General features: G+C 41.7%; 1 protein-coding gene, 1 long non-coding RNA gene and 1 pseudogene across 17 annotated transcripts in view; 2 read left to right on the top strand and 1 right to left on the bottom strand.

Moving 5' to 3' along the window:
- GARIN2 (golgi associated RAB2 interactor family member 2) overlaps positions 1 to 21123 on the top strand; it is a 42542-nt gene that overhangs the window by 5844 nt on the left and 15575 nt on the right. For 11 of the 16 annotated variants that reach the window (XR_003016054.2, XR_011625255.1, XR_011625257.1 and 8 more), the window contains exons 2-6: positions 1187 to 1273; positions 2056 to 2239; positions 7213 to 7412; positions 8663 to 9215; positions 12356 to 12603. Coding sequence is in view for 10 of the 16 variants with exons in the window: in XM_011726387.3 (XP_011724689.1) it covers positions 2081 to 2239; positions 7213 to 7412; positions 8663 to 9215; positions 12356 to 12603 (1160 nt within the window). In the remaining 6 variants the exon portion in view is untranslated. Of the gene's footprint in view, positions 1 to 1186; positions 1274 to 2055; positions 2240 to 4170; positions 4296 to 5564; positions 5879 to 7212; positions 7413 to 8662; positions 9216 to 12355; positions 12604 to 21123 lie in introns of those variants that run through there. The other 5 variants (XR_011625258.1, XM_024790092.2, XM_071099301.1 and 2 more) reach the window with 4 other exon arrangements.
- Positions 2256 to 4621, top strand: LOC105472846 (splicing factor 3B subunit 4 pseudogene; annotated as a pseudogene).
- The window catches only part of LOC105472844 (uncharacterized), a 36146-nt gene continuing 27521 nt past the window's right edge, over positions 12499 to 21123 (bottom strand). Inside the window, exons 2-3 of the long non-coding RNA XR_011625265.1 lie at positions 15304 to 15390; positions 12499 to 12634 (exon numbers count right to left, since the gene is read on the bottom strand). This is a non-coding gene — a long non-coding RNA (uncharacterized lncRNA). The remainder of the gene's footprint in view (positions 12635 to 15303; positions 15391 to 21123) is intronic.

Here is a 21123-nt window from a genome sequence, read left to right as displayed (position 1 = left end):
TCCACTCTAGTCTTTAGGACCCTCTTCTAAGCCTCCGACAAGTTTCATACTAGAGCTTTCTTCTTTTCTTCTCTTTTTTCTTTTCTTTTCTTTTCCTTTCTTTTCTTTGTTTCTTTCTTTTTTTTTTTTTTTTTTTTTTTTTTTTTTTTTTTTTTTTTGGTAGAGTTTTGCTCTTGTCGCCCAGACTAGAGGCTTGGCTCACTGCAACCTCCACCTCCCATGTTCAAGTGATTCTCCTGCCTCAGTCTCCTGAGTAGCTGGGATTACAGGCCCCTGTCACCACGCCAGGCTAATTTTTATATTTTCAGTAGAGACAGGGTTTCACGACATTGGCCAGGCTGGTCTTGAACTCCTGACCTAAAGTGATCTGCCTGCCTTGGCCTCTTAAAGTGCTGGGATTATAGGCGTGAGCCACCACGCCTGGCCAGGAGCTTTCCTAATCTTACTAGAAGATGTCAACAAAAGGTTTTCAGGTAATCGTAAGGAGCACATTTTAAAGAGCAATTAAATGCAACCCAGGTAATACAATCTGTACTGCTTCCTTTGCCACATTATCAAATATCCTCATTGGTCATAGGAGCTCAGGATTCCACTGTTTGGCAGTTTCAAGCCAATTATGAGCTATGGACTCATGACTCTGGTTGCACTCACCAAAAGACCATGGTGAGGATCATCAACAACAGCTTAGCTCCGACATAGACAGCAGCCTCGGACTCCGCTTCACCTACCCAGTATACTTAGAAGAATTCTAACTCTTTCTAAGGCCTTGACCTCACACTTGAAATAACAGTAAGGTTTAGAATTGAAATTAGTTTCTTTTGTATACAAATTAGTGCCTTTTTTTTTTTTTTTTTTTTTTTTTGAGACAGGGTCTTGCTCTGTTGCCCAGGCTGGAGTGCAGTGACAAGATCATAGCTCACTGTAGCCTCAACCTCCCAGGCTCAGGTGATCCTCCCACCTCAACCTCCCAAGTAGCTGGAACTATAGGCATGCACCACCACAACCGGATAATTTCTGTATTTTTTGTAGAGACAAGATCTTGCTATGTTTCCCAGGCTGTTCTCAAACTCCTAGGCTCAAGTGATTGGCCTGCCTTGACTTCCCAAAGTGCTGGGATTATAGGTGTGAGCCATTGTGCCTGGCCTGTATACATTTGATTTTCTTTTTGTTCTTTCTTTTACAAAAGATTCCATCATGAAAAAGAGGAAGCTCAAACTGAAGTGAGTTAAAAACTTCATCTCCTAGAGAAGATTGTGGCTCAGCCTGAGTTGAGGTGAGATTTGACAGTTCTTACAGATAAACCATGTGGGCTGCATGGCTACATCCTCTCCTGCCCTTTTCTCTCTTCCTTCCTTTCCCTCTTCCTTCCTCTTCTACTTACTTTACTTTCCAAGATTATTTTCTTCTTTCTCTCTCCTGGAGACTCGATGTACTGAAGATGTTGCCTATAGCAGTGGTCACCTTGGAAGCAGGGACCAGTTTTGTGGAAGACAATTTTTCCACTGACTTAGAGTCTCATAAGGAGCACACAACCAAGAGCTATGCCTCAGTTATGGGTGAATAGTCTGGAAAAAGTGTTCTCAGTTTAGTATAGCTTTGATAACCTACTTACAAAAAAGGGATTGGAGAACCCTGCATGATGAAGAGGGTACCATTACTTTGGAAGATAGAAAATAATGGTCTGTGGGGGAATATATTGAGAGACCTCCTAGAGAAGCCTTTCCTAATACCCTAATAAGTGTCTTAAAGCCCTATACCCCCGTCATTTTTTATTATATGTATCTGTTTTCAAGTCCTGATAGTCCCTATCATCCAACATCTTGTTTGAGTTTCTTTTGGCTTGCTTACTACCTGTCTCCCCATAGAGTGTAAGCTGAATGAGGGCAGGGATCTTATTAGTCCTGTTTAGATGTATGTATTAATACAAGTGCCTGGTGCAGTGCCAAGCATATCACAGATATTGATAAAATTTGCTGAGTTAATAAATAAATGAAGCAATTTAATTATGATATTAAATTCTCTCTGTACCCATTAATTGTGTTTCCATTCCCTCAGTTTTTTATGTTTATATGCAAGTGCAATGAAGAAGAACACCAGCAAGTCTACCACGAGGATCAATGAGCAAGATGCTCTCTGCACCCCACACTCCCATGATCCAAGAGATCTTCAAAGTATGTTGGATGGAGGAGAGTATGCCCCTTTTGTATCTCCTCCCATGTTAGAGAGCAATTTTATCCAGGTAAATCATATTCAAGGCCTGAGTTACGTTCCAATAACTTCAGTAATTTTCTCAAAGAAAACTGAAAAGGATGGTAGGAGAATTGTTTTAAATGTGCCAAGGGAATGTGTGATATTACTAAAGAGAACAATTTGGGAACTTTAAAAAACCTGAAATAATTACAGCGTTAAAGGACATTTACTTCAAATGTCCCCAAAACTCTTGTGAAGGACTTCTGTCTTAACTCTACGGTAATTGCCATTCCATCATAATCTTCCCAAAATTACATGAAGCCGTTTTTGGCATTTCCCGCCACAGGGAAACATACAGATAACTTCTTTCTTAGGTGTAGAAGACATTCTAAAGAACATCTATGACACAACTAGGGATTACAATGAATCTTAACTCTTAGTTCTGAAGGTAAAATATAATTGTCAGATGGTGTCAGGGAGAAAAGCTTCCTTCTCATAAGAATGTCCCTACATTATGAATGAAACTGCATTTCTGTGCATGTGGGAGCAACGCTAACTTTTCTCTAAACATTCAACATTAAAATGTTCTGACAAAGAAATGGTGAAATGAGTTCAATGATGGGGTCATACCTCTAAAGTTTCTAGAAATTCCTTAACAAAGTCTTAACACTAAACACTGAGCTATTACCTCTAACTGTTAACACATTCGAGCAGCTGCTTAGCTGATTTCACAGAGGGGTGACAAGGGAAGACAACAGACACTTCAAAAGGTAAGGAGAGGATGGCAGGAGCTCTTTTGCCATGGCTGCCAGGCCAATCTCCGAGTAGAACCAGGATGCCACTGTGTACGTGGGGGGCCTGGATGAGAAGGTTAGTGAACCTCTGCTGTGGGAACTGTTTCTCCAGGCTGGACCAGTAGTCAACACCACATGCCAAAGGATAGAGTCTGGCCAGCACCAAGGCTATGACTTTGTGAATTCTTGAGTGAGGATGATGCTGACTATGCCATTAAAATCATGAACATGATCAAACTCTATGGGAAGCCGATACAGGTGAACAAGACATCAGTTCACAACAAAAACATGGATGTAGGGACCAACATTTTCATTCGGAACCTGGACCCTGAGATTGACGATGAGAAGTCGTATCCTTTAAGTTGCACAACCCCACCTGGTTAGCATGTCTTTGGCAGTAAGTTACCAAGATTCCTGACTGAACAGGTTTAAATGAAAAAAGAAAAACAATTAGGCTGGGTACAGTGGCTCATGCTGTAATCCCAGCCCTTTGGAAGGACAAGGCGGGAGGATCGCTTGAGGCCAGGAGTTCAAGATTGGCCTGGGCAATGATACTTTCAGCACCTTTGGGGTCATCTTACAAACCCCTAAGATTATGTGGGACCCTGACACAGGCAACTCCAAAGCTTATGCCTTCATTAATTTTACTTCATTTGATGCTTCGGATGCAGCAATTGAAGCCATGAATGGGCAGTACCTCTGTAACTGCCCTATCACCATATCTTATGCCTTCAGGAAGGACTCCAAGGGTGAGCACCATGGCTTAGCAGCTGGACGACTTCTGGCAGCTCAGAACCTGCTCTCCCAGCCTGACCGCCGTCATCAGCTGTTTGCAGATGCACCTCCTCCACCCTCTGCCCCCAATCCTGTGGTATTATCATTGGGGTCTGGACTTCCTCCACCAGGCATGCCTCCTCTTGACTCCTTCCCACTCCCAGTGCTACCTCCTGGAGCCCTCCCACCTGGGATACCCCCCACCATGCCCTACCACCTATGCCTCCTGGGGCTGCAGGACATGGTCCCCCATCAGCAGGAACCCCAGAGGCAGGATATCCTGATTATGGACACTCACGAGCTCACCCATTCCCACCAGGAGGGGTGCCCTATCCAGGGATGTCTCAGATGCAGCTGGCACACCATGGACCTCATGGCTTAGGACATCCCCATTCTGGACCCCCAGGCTCTGGGGAGCAGCCACCACCCCAACCACCACCTGGAATGCCTCATCCTGGACCTCCTCCAATCGGCATGCCCCCCAAGGGTCTCCATTCGGATCTACCATGGGTCACCCAGGTCCTATGCTTCCACATGGTATGTGTGGACCTCCTCCACTGATGCCCCCCTCATGTGTACACTGGCCCTGCACGACCCACACCCTATGGCTACCAGCCTCTCCCTCCACCCAGACCCACTCCCCAGCCACCAGTTGCCCCTTGAGACCTGCTTTGGAGCCCTCTCCCTCAGTAAATTCACATTTTGCTTCCTCCTGTTACATCTTCCCAATATCTTTTTGATTCCTTGGAACAATTAGAGATGCTGTAGCTCCTTGGGGCTAAGGCACTAATCCCTTTCAGCACCCCCACCCCATTCCCCTTTTCAATGTAACTTTTTCCACAGGAGGTATTTCTTTTTTATGTTGGTCCTGAGTATTCTGCAAATGCGCAGAGAAAATAAAACTAAACTGCTTGTTCTAAAAAAAAAAAAAAATGGTAAGGAGACTTCATCTTCCATAAACACATTCTCTGCACTCATACTTGAGTACTAGTGTGAGCTACCCACCTCCAGTATACCACAGGCAGGAGGTGAAGCCTCCCAAAATATCTAATGTTTTAGTGATGTCCCTAGAACACATGTAACAAGTCATGATTTGATGTACTTTACCTTCTACATACTTCTTTCCTACTAATCATGTTTTTACTTTTCCACCTTTCATCCTGTGCCCTTTCCAAGTTAGTTAACTTTTGCACACTCTAACGAAATTACATAGTTCTTGTCCAACACTGGGGGTAGTTAGCAGTCTATAGGTCAGATGTAGCCCCCTATCATAATTTGATAAGTCGTGTCCTTCAAATTGCACAACCCCACCTGGTTAGCATGTCTTTGGCAGTAAGTTTCCAAGATTCCTGACTGAACAAGTTTAAATGAAAAAAGAAAAACAATTAGTCTGGGTACAGTGGCTCATGCTATAATCCCAGCCCTTTGGAAGGACAAGGCGGGAGGATCGCTTGAGGCCAGGAGTTCAAGATTGGCCTGGGCAACAAGGGAGATCCCACCTCTAAAAACATTTTTAAAAATTAGCAGGGTGCAATGCTGCACACCTATATTCCTAGCTACTCGGGAGGCTAAGGAGGGAGGATTGCTTAAGCCCAGGAGCTCCAGGCTGCAGTTAGCTAGGATGGCACTACTGCACTCCAGCCTGGATGACAAGACAAGACTTTGTCTCTAAAAACAAACAAATAAATATTTTTTAAAAAATTAAAAAGAAAGCAATTATCTCAAATAGAGTGAAAGAGCCCCAGGGCATCAGCTCACTCCCAGTAGAAGACTCACGTTCTCTTTTTTTGTTCTGTCACCTTCAAGCCAGTTCCCCTCAGGGCATCACATCCAAACAGGACAGTGACAGCTGCCAGCAGTAGAAGATATTCATCTCATCCTGGTGGCTCTGTCTCCTGGTGGCTCTGAGAAAGGTTTTCCAGGATTGGAGGAGACCCCTCTATGTCTTGCTGGTCACACGCCACTGCTGAAACCAGTCACTGGCAAGGGGTGGAGCGGAACCACCACTACCCATTTAAGTTAATCAGGATTTAATCCCTGAGCTGGGTCATTATCCCTGAGCCATGATATTGGACAAAACCAGGATTCTGTTAATCTGGAAGAAGAGGGGCACAGTTTGGGTACGTTATCAATAGTGTGAGCTACATCCTCTTTCTTTCAATGATGTATTTTTTAATTGAACCAGTTATCATACAGCTGAGAAACCACAGTGTAGCTCCTCTCTGCCTTCCTTCATTTCCCTGTCTGCCCATCCTCCAGTCTCTTCTTCTACCAAGTGGCAGAGATTTTATTGGCCAAGTTTCTGGGACTTTGGAGGTTTTATACATGCTCTTCCTCTGCCTGGAAACCTCTCCTCTCCACCCAGCCAGTTTATCTCCCACATGGTTCAGGTATCAGCTAGAGGTCTCTTCCTCCGGGGAGACTTTCATGACCCCATATCCAGGGGTGTGCTGGAATTGGTCGATTGGTAAGTGTTCAGGAAATTTGCAAGTCAGTTGTTAAACACAGCCTTTTTAAAAAATAAATTATAGACCAGGTGTGGTGACTCATGCCTATAATCCCAGCACTTTGGTAGGCCAATGTGGGTGGATCACCTGAGGTCAGGAGTTTGAGATCAGCCCCATCAACATGATGAAACCCCATCTCTCCTAAAAATACAAAAATTAGCCAGGCTTGGTGGCACGTGCCTGTAATCCCAGCTACTCAGGAGGCTGAGATAGGAGAATCACTTGAACCCGGGAGGCAGAGGTTGCAGTAAGCCGAGATCACACCACGGCACTCCAGCCTGGGCAACAGAACAAGACTCCATCTAAAAAAAAATTAAATTCTTAAAAATTAAATTTTATAAACATATCTAAAATAAAGGCAACAAATATTCAAAACTCATTGTTCCTATTCTTTTACTACATTTTACTATTGTCTATACTTCTAAGGTTATAAATATAAGAGTTTGGCAAGAGTTTGTGGAATTTATCAATTGGCTCTATGGAATTTAAACTAAAGACTAAAGAATATTGCATATTATTTGTAAATGTGTGTGCTGCTTGTCTTTTACGTCAGTAACATTTTAAACTTATGTGTAAATGTGTGTACCTTCCAAGACCTAGCTGTTACCAGAATATCACTGCCTATCTCCCCACTCTAAGCTAAGTCAAGTCCTCTGTTATGTGCTCCTGTAACATCCTGAACTTGTACTTGGTAACACTTCTTACAGTAATAATTAGTCACATACTTAAATTGTTTAATGTTTGCCTTCTCTGGTAGACCCCCACGGGTCAGAGACTGTGTATGTTCCCTGTGGTATCTCCAAGAATTAGCATGAGCAAGTGAAGGAACAAATACATCATGGTTCATTTCTCCTTTATTTCCTGCCCTCTTCCACTTCTCAGGCAAGCAAGGTTGTCAAAGCCACACATTTCATCGTATAATGCCTTTTCCTGTTTTCTGCACTCAGGTTAACAGGAGAGGTGAATCCATTTACCTTCATAACCGAGCCAACTGGGTGACCGTAGGCATCTGTTCTTCCAGTTCCACCCACAAGATCCCTAATGTGATGCTACTGGCACATCTGACACCTGGTTCCCGGAAAGATACAGAACCCCTATTTAAAAGTCTCCTGACATCTCCTCCTGCAGAGAAACTGGTGCTCACCAGGTGAGTTACAAAGAGAAGAGGTTAAAGATCTCTCAGAATATGTGCATTACCCCTGCGGATCTGAAATTAGAAACACTGATGACAATTGCACCAAAGGAGCATCTCACTCGCATTCCCTGCTGCAAATGACAAAGAGGAGCATCCTTAAAGACGGGTGAAATAATGTATGACAGTGGATATCAAGCAGGCTGTTAATTTTTTAAAAACTAAATCTAATTAACAGGAACTGAAGACTCATAATAAACTGCCTTTCTAGAACATGCCTCCTCTTTCATAGCATCCCAGCTTCCAACAGAGTTAGCTCTGGTCTTGTCTCAGCCTCTAACTTGGTCTATGATCGTGAGCAAACTGCTTGACTTTAAGTTAACTTTGAAGGATTAATTTAAATGGAGACCTTCTCATGATAAATAGTTGACATTCTGATGTGTTTTGTTTTTGAGATGGAGTCTTGCACTGTCACCCAGGCTGGAGTGCAGTGGCACGATCTTGGCTCACTACAATCTCCACCTCCCAGTTCAAGCGATTCTCCTGTCTCAGCCTCCCGAGTGGCTGGGACTACAGGCATACACCACCATGCTCAGCTAATTTTTGTATTTTTAGTAGAGACAGGGTTTCACCATATTGGTCAGGCTGGTATTGAACTGCTGACCTCAGGTGATCCACCCACCTTGGCGTCCCAAAGTGCTGGGATTACAGGTGTGAGCCACTGCACCCAGCCTATTCTGACATTTTTATACATCAGAGCCTTAGGTATATGATTAAGATGAGATGGTCCTCAGGAGCCCTTACCCAGACCTATCTGGGAGACAAGTCGGTGTCTTGAGTCTCACTCTTCAAACTACTATAAAATATAAGAAAGAGGCTGGGCATGGTGGCTCACACCTGTAATCCCAGTACTTTTGGAGGCCAAGGCAGGTGAATTGCTTGAGCCCAGGCATTCAAGACCAGCCTGGGCAACGTGGTGAAACCTTGTCTCTACAAAAAAATACAAAAATTAGCCAGGCGTTGGTGGTACATACCTGTTGTGCCAGCTACTTGGGAGGATGAGGTGGGAGTATCACTTAGGCACAGGATGTCAAGGCTGCAGTGAGCCATGATCACACCACAACTGCACTCCAGCCTGGGCAACAGAGTGAGACCTTATCTCAAAACAAACCAACAAACAAACAAACAACTATATATATAAGAAAGGCCTTTTTATAAGCCTCCAATCAGGTTTCCAAATGATGTTACCATGTGCTTGTTTGCAGGTTTCTCCCTCTGCAGTTTGTGACTCTTTCTGTGCATGACGCAGAGAACATGCGCCTAAAAGTAAAGCTGGTGAGTGGTCGAGCCTACTACTTACAGCTCTGCACTTCTGCATGTAAACAGGACACCTTGTTTTCTCAATGGGTGGCCCTCATCTCCCTCTTGAATCAGGAGAAAGCGAAAGTTTCCAAAGTGTCAGAGGTTTCAAGTCTCTCAGGAATTACGAATAGCACAGACGTCACAGGCTCCACGGACGTAATGGATATCACAGCGTTCACAGCCATCCTGACCCCGTACATGTACGCAGGTAGAGGCCCTGAACATGTCAGGGACAGCATAGATTTCTCAGAATTCACAGACATCACCGACATCACAGATGTCACAGACCTTCCAGAAAATGAGGTCCCAGAGGTCCCGGATATAAGAATTGTTACAGAAGTCATAGAAGTCAGAGAAGCCACAGAAGTCACAGACAACTCTGATATTACAAACTGCTCGGGAGTCACAGTGGTGTTTGAAAACAATGACTTAATCAGGGCCAAGCAAGAGGAGAAGGTACGTGTCACTGAAGGCTTTCATGTTTTAATAACTGAGAACTAGAGTGATTACCAAGATCACACTTCTTGGTTAGCTGACATCGATTATCAAAATGCTATGGAACCTACCTACTCTGAGTAACCCAATTTTAATAGTGAGATTCGATCTCTGAACCCTGGTGTAAAGGAGTTGTAAGATGTCTCCTGAAATAGGCAGTGACAACCGTTAACATAAATCTTAGCCCAGCATCCAAAATGGAAAGAACCTTGGAATCAGAATCAGAACCAAGTTAGACTCTCAACCTGCAGCATATTACTTGTGTGACTTCACCCAAGTCACATAATCCACATGAGCCTCAGTTTCCTCACTTCTAAAATAAGGATATTAATACAATGTAAGGGTTATTTTCTGGTTTAAAAATATATAGCAGTACCCAGTACCTTGAAGGATGGGATGGAATTTCTATGGGTAAACATGAGGATGGAAATAGGATAATAAAAAACAAAACAAAATGAATGGCTTTAGAAAAGGCCAGAGAGTGGAAAAACACAGAGTCATGTCCAAAAATGTTTCATTCAGTTGGGCTAGAGGATAATATATATGGAGAATAGTAGAAAATAGGACTGGAAAGTTGCTTAAAAACCTTGAGAGCCAAATTTAAAGTGAGAACTCTTTGGGCAAACCTTAGTGACCACAGTCTCCTGTGTAAGGGAATGAAGGAGCTGTGTTTTTAAAAGATTAATCTAATGGCAGGATGGATTATAGGTAAAGAGATCTGTTTGAAGACTACTGTTGAAAAACTTCCTCTAGGTCCACAATAGAAAAAAGGCCGGTGCAGTGGCTCACACCTGTAATCTCGGCACTTTGGGAGGCCAAGACAGGTGGATTGCTTGAGCTTGGGAGTTCAAGACCAGCCTAGGAAACATGGCAAAACCCCATCTCTACTAAAAATACAAAAATTAGCTGGGCATGGTGGTGTATGCCTGTAGTACCAGCTGCTAGGGAGGCTGAGGTGGGAGGATTACTTGACCCTTGGAGGTAGAGGGTGCAATAAGCCAAGATCGTGCCACTGCTCTCCAGCCTGGGTGACAGAGTCACACCCTGACTCAAAACATACACACACACACACACACACACACACACACACACACACACACACACACGAAAAGAAAAATGGTAGGGCTAGGCACGGTGGCTCATGTCTATAATCCCAGCACTTTGGGAGACCAAGGCGGGCGGATCACCTGAGGTCAGGAGTTTGAGACCAGTCTGGCTAACATGGCAAAACCCTATCTCTACTAGAAAATAAAAATTAGCTGGTGTGGTAGTGGGCACCTGTAATCCCAGCTACCTGGGAGGCTGAGGCAGGAGAATTGCTTGAACCTGGGAGGTGGAGGTTGCAGTGAGCTGAGATCACGCCATTGCACTCCAGCCTGGGCGACAGAGTAAGACCCTGTCTCAAAAAACAAACAAACAAACAAAAAACCTAATTTTTAATTAGGAAAAATTCAAATAGTTCTACACAATTTTTAATGATAGGAGGAAAATGCTTATAATAAAATGTTAAGTGAAAAAGGTAGGAGACAGAACTTCAAGATGATCTAAGTAGACATAAACAAAATAAATAGAAAGATCAGAGTGAAATGTGCACAGGAGTAGTTGTTTCTGGGCAGTGGCATCATACAAGCAATAATGTATTATTATTATTAGTATTATTAGTATTTTGAGACAGTCTCACTCCATTGCCCAGGCTGGAGTGCAGTGGCAAGATCTCAGCTCACTGCAACCTCCACTTCTCAGGTTCAAGCGATTCTTATGCCTCAGCCTTCCAAGTAGCTGGGATTACAGGTGCCCACCACATGCCCAGTTAATTTTTGTATTTTTAGTAGAGATGGGGTTTCTCCATGTTGCCCAAGCTGGTCTCAAACTCCTGGTCTCAAGTAATCCACCTGCCTTGGCAAGCAATAATATTCTACCTTTAGCTTTATTCATTATAGGATTTTCCAAATATGCTACAATAAATATGTATGACTTTCATTGTCAGGGAAAAGTTTTATCTTTAAGGAAGAAAATTATTACATCATTTTAAAGGAAATGCAGTAGAGGTATATTAGGCCATTCTTGCATTGCTATAAAGAAATATCTGAGGGTGGGCAATTAATAAAGAAAAGAGGGTTAATTGGCTCATGGGTCTGTAGGTGGTAAAGGAAGCACAATGCTGGCATCTGCTTCAAGCGAGGGCCTCAGGGAACTTACAGTCCTGCGGAAGAGAAGGAGAGCCAGCACATCACATGGCCAGAGAGAGAGCAAAAGAGAGAGGAAGGAGGTGCCAGGCTCTTTTAAACAACCAAATCTCGCATCAACTCAGAGTGAGAACTCACTCATTACAGTGAGGACAGCACCAAGCCATTCACAAGGGATCTGCCCCCAAGACCTAAACACCTCCCACTAGGCTCACTTCCAGCATTGGAGGTCACATTTCAACATGAGATTTTCAAGTGACAAAACATCCAAACCATATCAAGAAGTAATGGACTAGGCAGGGGCAGTGGAAAGAAGAAGGTGCGGACAGGAAGGACATTAGAAAGCCAGCTTTAGGGCCTGCTGACCAACTGCCTTGAGTCCTGAGTGATTCTGAGCAAATCAGAGAGTGGCTAGGAGAGGTGATACATTAACAGAAACTGGGAAATTAGGAGCAGGGTGGGATTTTAGGGTATTAAGTTTTAGATACAGGTTCTAAGTCTTTTGACAAAAAAAAAAAAAAAATCTCTTATATTATGAGCCCCTGGCCCCTGTAACCTATCAGATGCTCTAAGTAAGACCAAACTCAGACTGGGGAATCAGTGGCATTTCTGGGAAACATTTACTGTGCTGTAACGAGATGCCAACTGTCTTCTGTGAGGTGACAACACGAGCTTGGGAACATGTTGTGTCAGGCTGCAGTGGGGCAGGCCCTGGCTCCCACACAGCCTGCCGCCAACACACCTGGGGCTCTCCCCATAGTCGTGCCACTCTAAGCCTCTCTCCCTCCTTACTACTCCTCACAGGTGTTAAGTGACGATGAATGAAATGCTGCCTGTATTAGATACTGCTCCACAAACACCTATTACCTGATGCTCTTCTGTTACCTGATTTGCTGCTGCTTTTTATTTTTAAAGGAAAAATTGAAAAACATTCTGAAGCCTGGGTGTCTACAAGATACAAAAAGTAAGAGTGAGTTGAAAGAATCCTCAAAACATGTCACCATCTCAAACATAACACTGACTTTTGAAGGTAAAAGATATTTTCAAACTACCTTGACTCCAGTAGAAAGTGAGGCAAATACATCCAAGGAGATGGAGAATAAGACCTCTGAAGAAAAGACACCTGATTTTCAGAGCACGGCTCTCGAGGCTGAAGAATCCAGGTATGTGAGGCAGGAACATGCCAAAGGAATTCTAAGACATGAAATATTAATAAAGAAGTGTGTGCTTTAGTCTCTTAACTCAGGCATCTGCCACTGAAGATTCTCAGAGACAGATGTAGTATAACTGAATGATGATATAGTCAACTCTGAATGACCCACATTTGGTTCAACCTTGGCTAATTTTTATTTTCCAACTTCTCATGTTTCTCAATTGGCATTCTGGGCTGTCTACCTGATGTCAATTGTTGTATGTGCTTCAGGAAATATAACAGAGGCCGGGTGCGGTGGCTCACACCTGTAATCCCAGCACTTTGGGAGGCCGAGGCAGGTGGATCGCCTGAGGTCAGGTGTTCAAGACCAGCCTGGCCAACATGGCAAAACCCCGTCTCTACTAAAAAAATTAGTCCGGCGTGGTAGTGGACATCTGTAATCCCAGCTACTCGGGAGGCTGAGGCACGAGAATTGCTTGAACCCTGGAGGTGGAGGTTGCAGTGAGCTGAGATCGTGCCACTGCACTCCAGCCTTGGCGACAGAGCAACACTCTGTCTCAAAGAAAAAAAGGAAAGAAAATAGAATCACAGTGTTCACATATTTAGGAGTTGGAGTCATATTGACTTTGATAGTGATTATGGGTACTTTTAATTTTATTAAAGGTACATCTCTATACTTCTCTATATTTTCCTCTATACATGTTCTCTATGTATCCCTTATCCTTCTCTACACTTCCAACTAATAACTTTTTTGCTTTTTTCTTTTTTAAAGACTAGTCAAGTGCAGTAATGAGAAAAGGAAAAAGTTAATTCTACTTGTGACAATAAATGCTAAAATCTTACAGTCTTAGCAGGGAAAATACAGCAAGCTTAGTATAAAATTAAGGGAACGGTTAATATTAATCATTATTAAAATATAAAAGAGCAGAAAAGCCGTGATACTATAAATACATTGATAAAGTTTGATATTCTTGATCACAGAAAAGATCCACATAGTAGAGAGTTTTCCTTTAGCACAATAAAGAATATTTACCACAAACCAGAGCCTATACTTTTTTTTTTTTTTTTTTTTTTTTTTTTTTTTTTTTTTTTTGGAGATGGAGTCTTGCTCTGTCACCCAGGCTGGAGTGCAGTGGCACAATCTCGGCTCACTGCAAGCTCCGCCTCCCAGGTTCACGCCATTCTCCTGCCTCAGCCTCCTGAGTAGCTAGGACTACAGGCGCCCGCCACCACGCCCGGCTAATTTTTTTGTATTTTTAGTAGAGACGAGGTTTCACCGTCTTAGCCAGGATGGTCTCGATCTCCTGACCTCGTGATTCGCCTGCCTCGGCCTCCCAAAGTGCTGGGATTACAGGTGTGAGCCACCGTGCCCGGCCGCCTCTAGTATTTTTAATGAAGAAATTTATAATTGTTCTATTTAGAACTTAGAACACAACATGCTGAAAAGCCCATCTCTACAAAAACTACAAAAATTAGTCAGGAGTGGTGGTGCATTCCTGTAGTCCCAGCTACTCGGGAGGCTGAGGTGGGAGGATGGCTTGAACCCAAGAGGTCAAGGCTGCAGTGAGCCACGATTGTGCCACTGCACTCCAGCCTGGGTGACAGAGTGAGACCCTGTCTCAAACAAAAACAAAACTTAGAACAAATTAGGAGTGTTCCCATTAACATTTCTATGTGATATAAAAGTTTCTAGCAATCTGATAGGACTCAGAAATACAAAGAAAATTATGCATTTTTAAAATCACTCTTTGCAAATGGCAATTCATATTTAGAAAATTTGAGAAACAACAAAAATTTAGTTTCTTTTTGAAGGCTACAGATTATAAGATAAACACAAAAAATAGTTTTAATTTACATGCCAAAAATATACTGAAAAAAGGGTGTATTTTTCAACATCAACAACAAGAACCAAATATTTAGTGAGGCTGATACTCTTATCTATATAAACGGAATTACAAAACTTTAATGGCAGAAATAAAAGACAACTTGAATAAGGACAACTAGATTCTTCTTCTGCATAAGTAGATACAAATACAATACCAATTAACATCTCAATAGGATATCTCATAGAAATCATAAAATTGTATAGAAAAAAAGGATGTGGAAAAGATAGGGGTAAACATCTCAAGGAAACAGGGTAGGAGGGGAGTGAGGGGTAAAACACTACACATTGACTACAGCGTACAGTGCTTGGGTGATGGGTGCCCCAAAATCTCAAAAATCACCACTAAAGAACTTATTAATGTAACAACAACAACAACAAAAATCAGAAACTGGACTGTTAGGTTCACATTTAAAACTGTTTTAAAAAATTCACTGACACAGATGTTTACCCCTATCTTTTCCACATCCTTTTTTTCTATACAATTTTATGATTTCTATGAGATATCCTATTGAGATGTTAATTGGTATTGTTGAGTGCTTAGCATTACACTAGGTATGACTACCTCCCTGGCTTGGTTGAGGATAAAATGTCAGTCTCCCTGTTCTGTGCCAGTGCTGACAGATACTTAATCATGCATTTGGAGACTGTTGTTTCTGGCTCACCTATTGCAGGCTCTTAGCTGCTTTCTCTGTTTCATTTGTTATGTATTTAATCTTAGAAGCTGTCTATCATTGGCTTGTACAGAGGATAAAGCTAAGATGATAGCAGGAGAGTCTCCAGTTCTTTCACTTAAAGTTTCTGTCTACCCAACTGGATAATAAGCACCTTGCAGGCAGGGAGCCTCTTCTTGGTATGGTATCCTTCACACCTCTTAGAACACATGGTGGACACAGAGAAGGGCTCAAAACTGGCCTGGTGAATTAAAAGAACAGTGGTAATATGTTACTATAATTTTAGGAACTATTTTGTACATGGTGAAAATATTTTCATTATAAACTTGGGACTTACAAAGACTGCCTAATATAAAGGAAAGCAGAAATGCTAGGATCATTGTTTTGCATTGTTAAAAAATATTCTATTATGCATTCAAAAAAAGTTTTCCAGTTCCTATACTATTTCTTCTCTCTAATTTAGCATATTTGATTTTCCATAGTAAAAAGTTAAAGAAAAAAATCTCAAGGAAACAATTGGGATGAAAAATGTCTAAGGGCTACTCAGTCCTATAAAATCTTAAGCCATGTTATAATTAAATGGCCATCAGAACTACCAGTGCAAAGTTTCAAATATAGAAATAAAAACATAACCAGGCACAGTGGCTCATGCTTGTAATGCTAGCACTTTGGGAGCCTGAGGTGGGAGGACCATCCTGGGCAACTTACCGAGACTGTGCCGCTACAAAAAAGATTTAGAAGTAGCCAGGTGTGATGGCACATGACTATAGTCTTAGCTACAGGGGAGGCTGAGGCAGGAGGATCTCTTGAGCCCAGGAGTTCAAGGTTACAGTAAGCTATGAACATGTCACTGCACTCCAGCCTGTCTCAAAAAAAAAAAAAAATACAAAAATAGATCCAAACTGATATGAATTCAAAAGAAGCATGGAAAGAGGCTGGGTGCAGTGGCTCACACCTGTAATCCCAGCATTTGGGAGGCTGAGGCAGGTAGATCATGAGGTTAGGAGTTCAAGACCAGCCTAGCCAAGATGGTGAAACCCTGTCTCTACTAAAAACTACAAAAATTAGCCAGAGGTGGTGGCAGGCACCTGTAATCCCAGTTACTCGGCCCAGAAGGCAGAGGTTGCAGTGAGCCAAGATCATGCTACTGCATTCCAGCCTGGGTGACAGTGAAACTCCGTCTCAAAAAAAAAAAAAAAAAAAAAAAAAAAAAAAAAAAAAGCATGGAAAAAGCAAAATTCTAGGAAAATGTTGGTCAAAGATTTATGATGTACCATAAAAAAATTTCAGATAGGAAAAGAGTAAATTATTTTAAAACTATAATGAGCCAGAAGAAAATGGAATGGTATCATTGCCTCATTTACAGAGGAAAGATCATTTATTGTCCACTGATGCAATAAAAGTAATTCAATGGCAGAGTTTGCATCATTCACTCAAAAATATTTATGAGCACTTCCTATGCACTAGGCACTGGGGATACAGCACCAAAAATGATCAAGTCCCTATCTCATGAAGTGTTTTATTCTAGTGGGGGACACAGATAATAAACCAATACAATATGTTATGCCAGCTAGAATGTGCTGTGATGAAAATAAAAAGAGAGAGAGAGAATAGAGAGTGAGAGTGATTAGAAGAGGGTAGAGAGATATTTTATACAGGTGGTCAAGGCCATTTGAGCAGAGACCTGAGCAAGTGTGAACCTCTGGGGGAATAGAGTTCCAAGTTGATTGATTGCATAACAATTACAAATCTCTGCCAAATAAATCATTTTAAAAAATACATTCATAAATGTATGACAACAGAGTTGCAGGGAAAGCATAATAGACCAGGTGTGGTGGCTCATGCCTGTAGTCCCAGCACTTTGGGATGCCAAGGCGGGTGGATCACGAGGTCAGGAGTTTGAGACCAGCCTGGCCAACATGGTGAAACTCCGTCTCTACTAAAAATACAAAAATTAGCCAGGTGTGGTGGCTGGTGCCTGTAATCCCAGCTACTCGGGAGGCTGAGGCAGGAGAACTGCTTGAACCCAGGAGGGTAAGGTTGAAGTGAGCCGAGATCGCGCCATTGCACTCCAGCCTGGGTAACAAAGCAAGACTCCATCTCGGAAAAAAAAAAACCAAAAAACGAAAAAAGTATAATAGATTACCTTTATATATAAGTAGTTTGTAGGAATTTATAAGGGATCCAATTAACAAACGATTTAAGAACATAAATAGAAAATTTACTCCAGAAGACAACTACTTGAGAAGGAATCAACCTCACTAATAATTAAAGAAATACTAGTTAAGCAATTACCAGTTAGCTTTTCATTAGGTGTCAACAACACTCTTGGTGTCACTATAAATGATTGTCAATTCAATTCACACCCTAAATGTTTGTACTCCTTTACTTATGGTAACATGTCAAAGAAATAATTCAAAGGGGAAAATAACTTATCTGAACATAGCATTTCATATTGAAAACCTGTAAGTAATCCAAATGCTCACTAGTGAGAAAATGGCTAACCAGGAAATAGTATGTCAATTTCGTGAAACAACAGAGCCCCATTAGAAAAAGCCATAGGCAGAATTTCAATGAAAAGAGCTATGGCTGGCATGGTGGCTCCTGCCTATAATCCCAGCACTTTGGGAGGCTGAGTCAGGAGGATTGCTTGAGCCCAGGAGTTCAAAACCCACCTGGGCAACATAGGGAGACCCTGTCTCTATTAAAAAAAAAAAAGAAGAAGAAGAAGAAGAAGAAAGAAAAGAGCTACATTAGTAATAAAGAATTATAAGCTGGAAAAGCAAAATTCCAAAAAATGTAAATACAATGGTATTTTATTTCTATAGCCTGGGAAGAAACCACAGTTTGGGCATAGTTGATGATAGAAGGAATAAATATTTGTTGTAGCTACAGATAGATGTTTCTATTAAACTTTCATTATATAATTGATTACACATATAATTTTAAAAGTAAATTGAATCTAGGATGCATTCATTGAGAGACAGTTTAACACAGCCAATAGAGAGAACTTTGCCACAGGTCATGGTGGCTCAGACCTGTAATCCCAGCACTTAGGGAGGCTGAGGGAGGCAGATAGCTTAAATCCAGGAGTTCAAGACCAGCCTGGGCCACATGGTGAAACCCTGTCTCTACAAAAATTAGTTGGGTGTGGCAGCATGTGTCTGTAGTCCCAGGTACTCAGGAGGCTGAGGTGGATTGCCTGAACCTGGGAGGTGGAGGTTGCAGTGAGCTGAGATCGCACCACTGCACTCCAGCATGGGTGACAGAATGACACCCTGCCTCAAAAACCAACCAAACAAACAAAAACAGAGAATAAGCTTTGCAGTCAGTCCTCTGGGTTCAAATCCTGGCTTCCCTATCTCATTAGCTCTATGATCTTGGGCAAGTTACTTAACTTCTTCAGGTCTGTTTCCTCATTTGTAAAATGGGAATAATATCTACCATGTAGAATTGCTGTAAGGATTAAATAGCTGATATTAAAACCCTCACAATACCAGGCACATGGTAACTGTTCAAAATACATGTAGGTGTAGATATAGATAAAATATAGGGTGGGAGCAAGGAAGGAAAGAGGGAGGAGGATAGGTTCAAGCAAACTGAACAAAAAACCTAATGTAGATTTGACTCACATTAAATACAGTACAAACATGGTTCTGTACCACACAGGATGTCTAAAGTAATCTTTCCACTATACTACCCAATAAACTGAACCTAGAGAAGAAATGGGGAAAAGAGCACAAAACTGATTAAATATTTTTAGTGTAGTAAAAAAATGGAGGTGATAGGAGAATGTTAATAGGTGACAATGACCATATTCAAATGTATGAGGAAGTTCACAGAAAGCTACATTTAAAAAGTAGATTTAAAGTAAAAATTACTTTAACACAGAGGAAAATTTTATTATTAGGTAATATAGCAACCAATTAAAAAAATAACCTGGGCACACACGCCTGTAATCCCATCTGAGGAAGCTACAATGGGAGTACCATCCTGGGCAACTTAACAAAACCCTGTCACTAAAACAAAAGTGGGAGGGTCACTTGAGCCCAGGAGTTTGAAGCTGTGGTGAGAATGATCAAGCCACTGCACTCCAGCCCAGGTGATGGAGCAAGACACTGACTCTTAAATAAATAAAAAATAAAAATACTTATTTATTATATATTGATAAACAACAGAACAAGTTTCTGTAGGTTCTGTACATTGTGAAGTCTGTCCTTGCAAAATTTCTCAAAAATGAACATTAAATCTTTTGTCCTGGATAGACTTTAAGCATTCTCCTGCCAGGAGTCTAGACCTTTCATGTTTCTTATAATGTAATCTTAACCACTGTGAAGATCTGCTAAAATGAATAATAGAATGCATGCTAAAGTCAAATATAAGTGTGCTCTAGGGAGTTCCTAAGAAGAGTATAATGAAATGAAAACAGTAAACACACTAGGGACTTTGTAAGGTTCTGAGAAGCATAGTGATGAAAGTACACAGAGGGCTTGGGACACATTAGTTGCTCAACAAATGATCATTTTTGTCACTAGTGATCATTATGTCACTAATAATTCATTTTTAACAGTGTAGATTAAAGAAAAAAAATGTATCTTCTTTAAAATGGCTCCTCTCACAAAAAATGTATCATAGGGCCAGGCGCAGTGGCTCACACCTGTAATCCCAGCACTTTGAGAGACTGAAGTGAGCAGATCGCTCAAGTCAAGGAGTTCAAGACCAGCCTGGGCAACATGGCAAAACCCTATCTCTACAAAAAAATACAAAAGTTTAGAAGAGCATGGTGGCATGCGCCTGTAGTCCCAGCTACTAGGGAAGCTGAAGTGGAAGGATCACCTAACCCTGGGGAGGTTGAGGCTGCAGTGAGCCATGAAAGAGCCACTGCACTCCAGCCTGGGTGACAGAGCAAGATCCTATTGCAAAAAAAATATATATTTTTTTTTATATTTTTTTTCACACACACATACATATAAATAGATATATACACAAAAATATCTTATTCAGCTGAGGATTAACTACTCAAAGCTGGTTTTTCTAAAAAGTCTTCTTTCCTAACAAAGTATAGGCCAAGGGAAACAAAGGAATATGGGTGATCGTTAGGAGAGCCACAAACCTTGAAATCAGAGTAGTTTGCTTTAGCTGCTTGAGCACTGCATTTTTCACAATCCCAGAGCCTCTAGATACAAGTGCCAAGACATTCAAAGTGTTAGCTCTTGACGCTCAAGGAAAGCATCATTAACTATCTAAGGTTTCTTTACTGGTTGTTCTCAAAATGAGGACGCCGGACCAGCAGCATCACCTGGGAACTGGTTAAAGAAGTAAATGCTTAGGCCTCACCCCTTCTTACTGAATCATAAGCTTGGGGATGGGGCATAGAATTCTGTGTTTTAATAGACTTCCAAGTGATTCTAATGCATACTCAGGTTTGAGAACCATTTCCTTAGGAGAAACCAGTCGTATCTATCAAGCAAGGATTCCCTCTCTCACAATGGCTTCTCCCAAAGCCCTACAGTCAAACTAAGGATTCTGCTTTTATAGCTGTGGAAAGAACTATAGGCTCACCAGGAATCTTCCAGGGAGCTTTCTTCCAGGACCAGGGGCTCAAAAAGATAAAAAATATGGTTCAATGTAGGAATTGCTGTTATCACCCACAGACATTTTCCTACTTTTACTGAGGGCACAGAAGTCACTGAAATAAATTTCTCCCCAGAACGCCGATCTTTTTTTTTTTTTTTTTTTTATGATAACCACTAAGCTATTTCAGCATAAGTAAACGATGACAGAAGAGCAACTTGTAAGTCTGATGTGTTAGAAGAGAATGTACAAGGATTAAAAAAACAACAACAACAGGAGAGAGTGAGAGTAAAGTAGGAAGAGAAAAACAGAAACCATTAGTCAGAAATAGGAAAGGGATACAGGAATAGAAGATGCAGAAGGGTATGTGCAGGTGCTGCTCAGTGGAAAACGTACCTTT

This window comes from Macaca nemestrina, chromosome 7, assembly GCF_043159975.1.
Source record: "Macaca nemestrina isolate mMacNem1 chromosome 7, mMacNem.hap1, whole genome shotgun sequence".
Taxonomy (NCBI): domain Eukaryota; kingdom Metazoa; phylum Chordata; class Mammalia; order Primates; family Cercopithecidae; genus Macaca; species Macaca nemestrina.
This window is presented reverse-complemented; position numbering and strand designations above follow the sequence as displayed.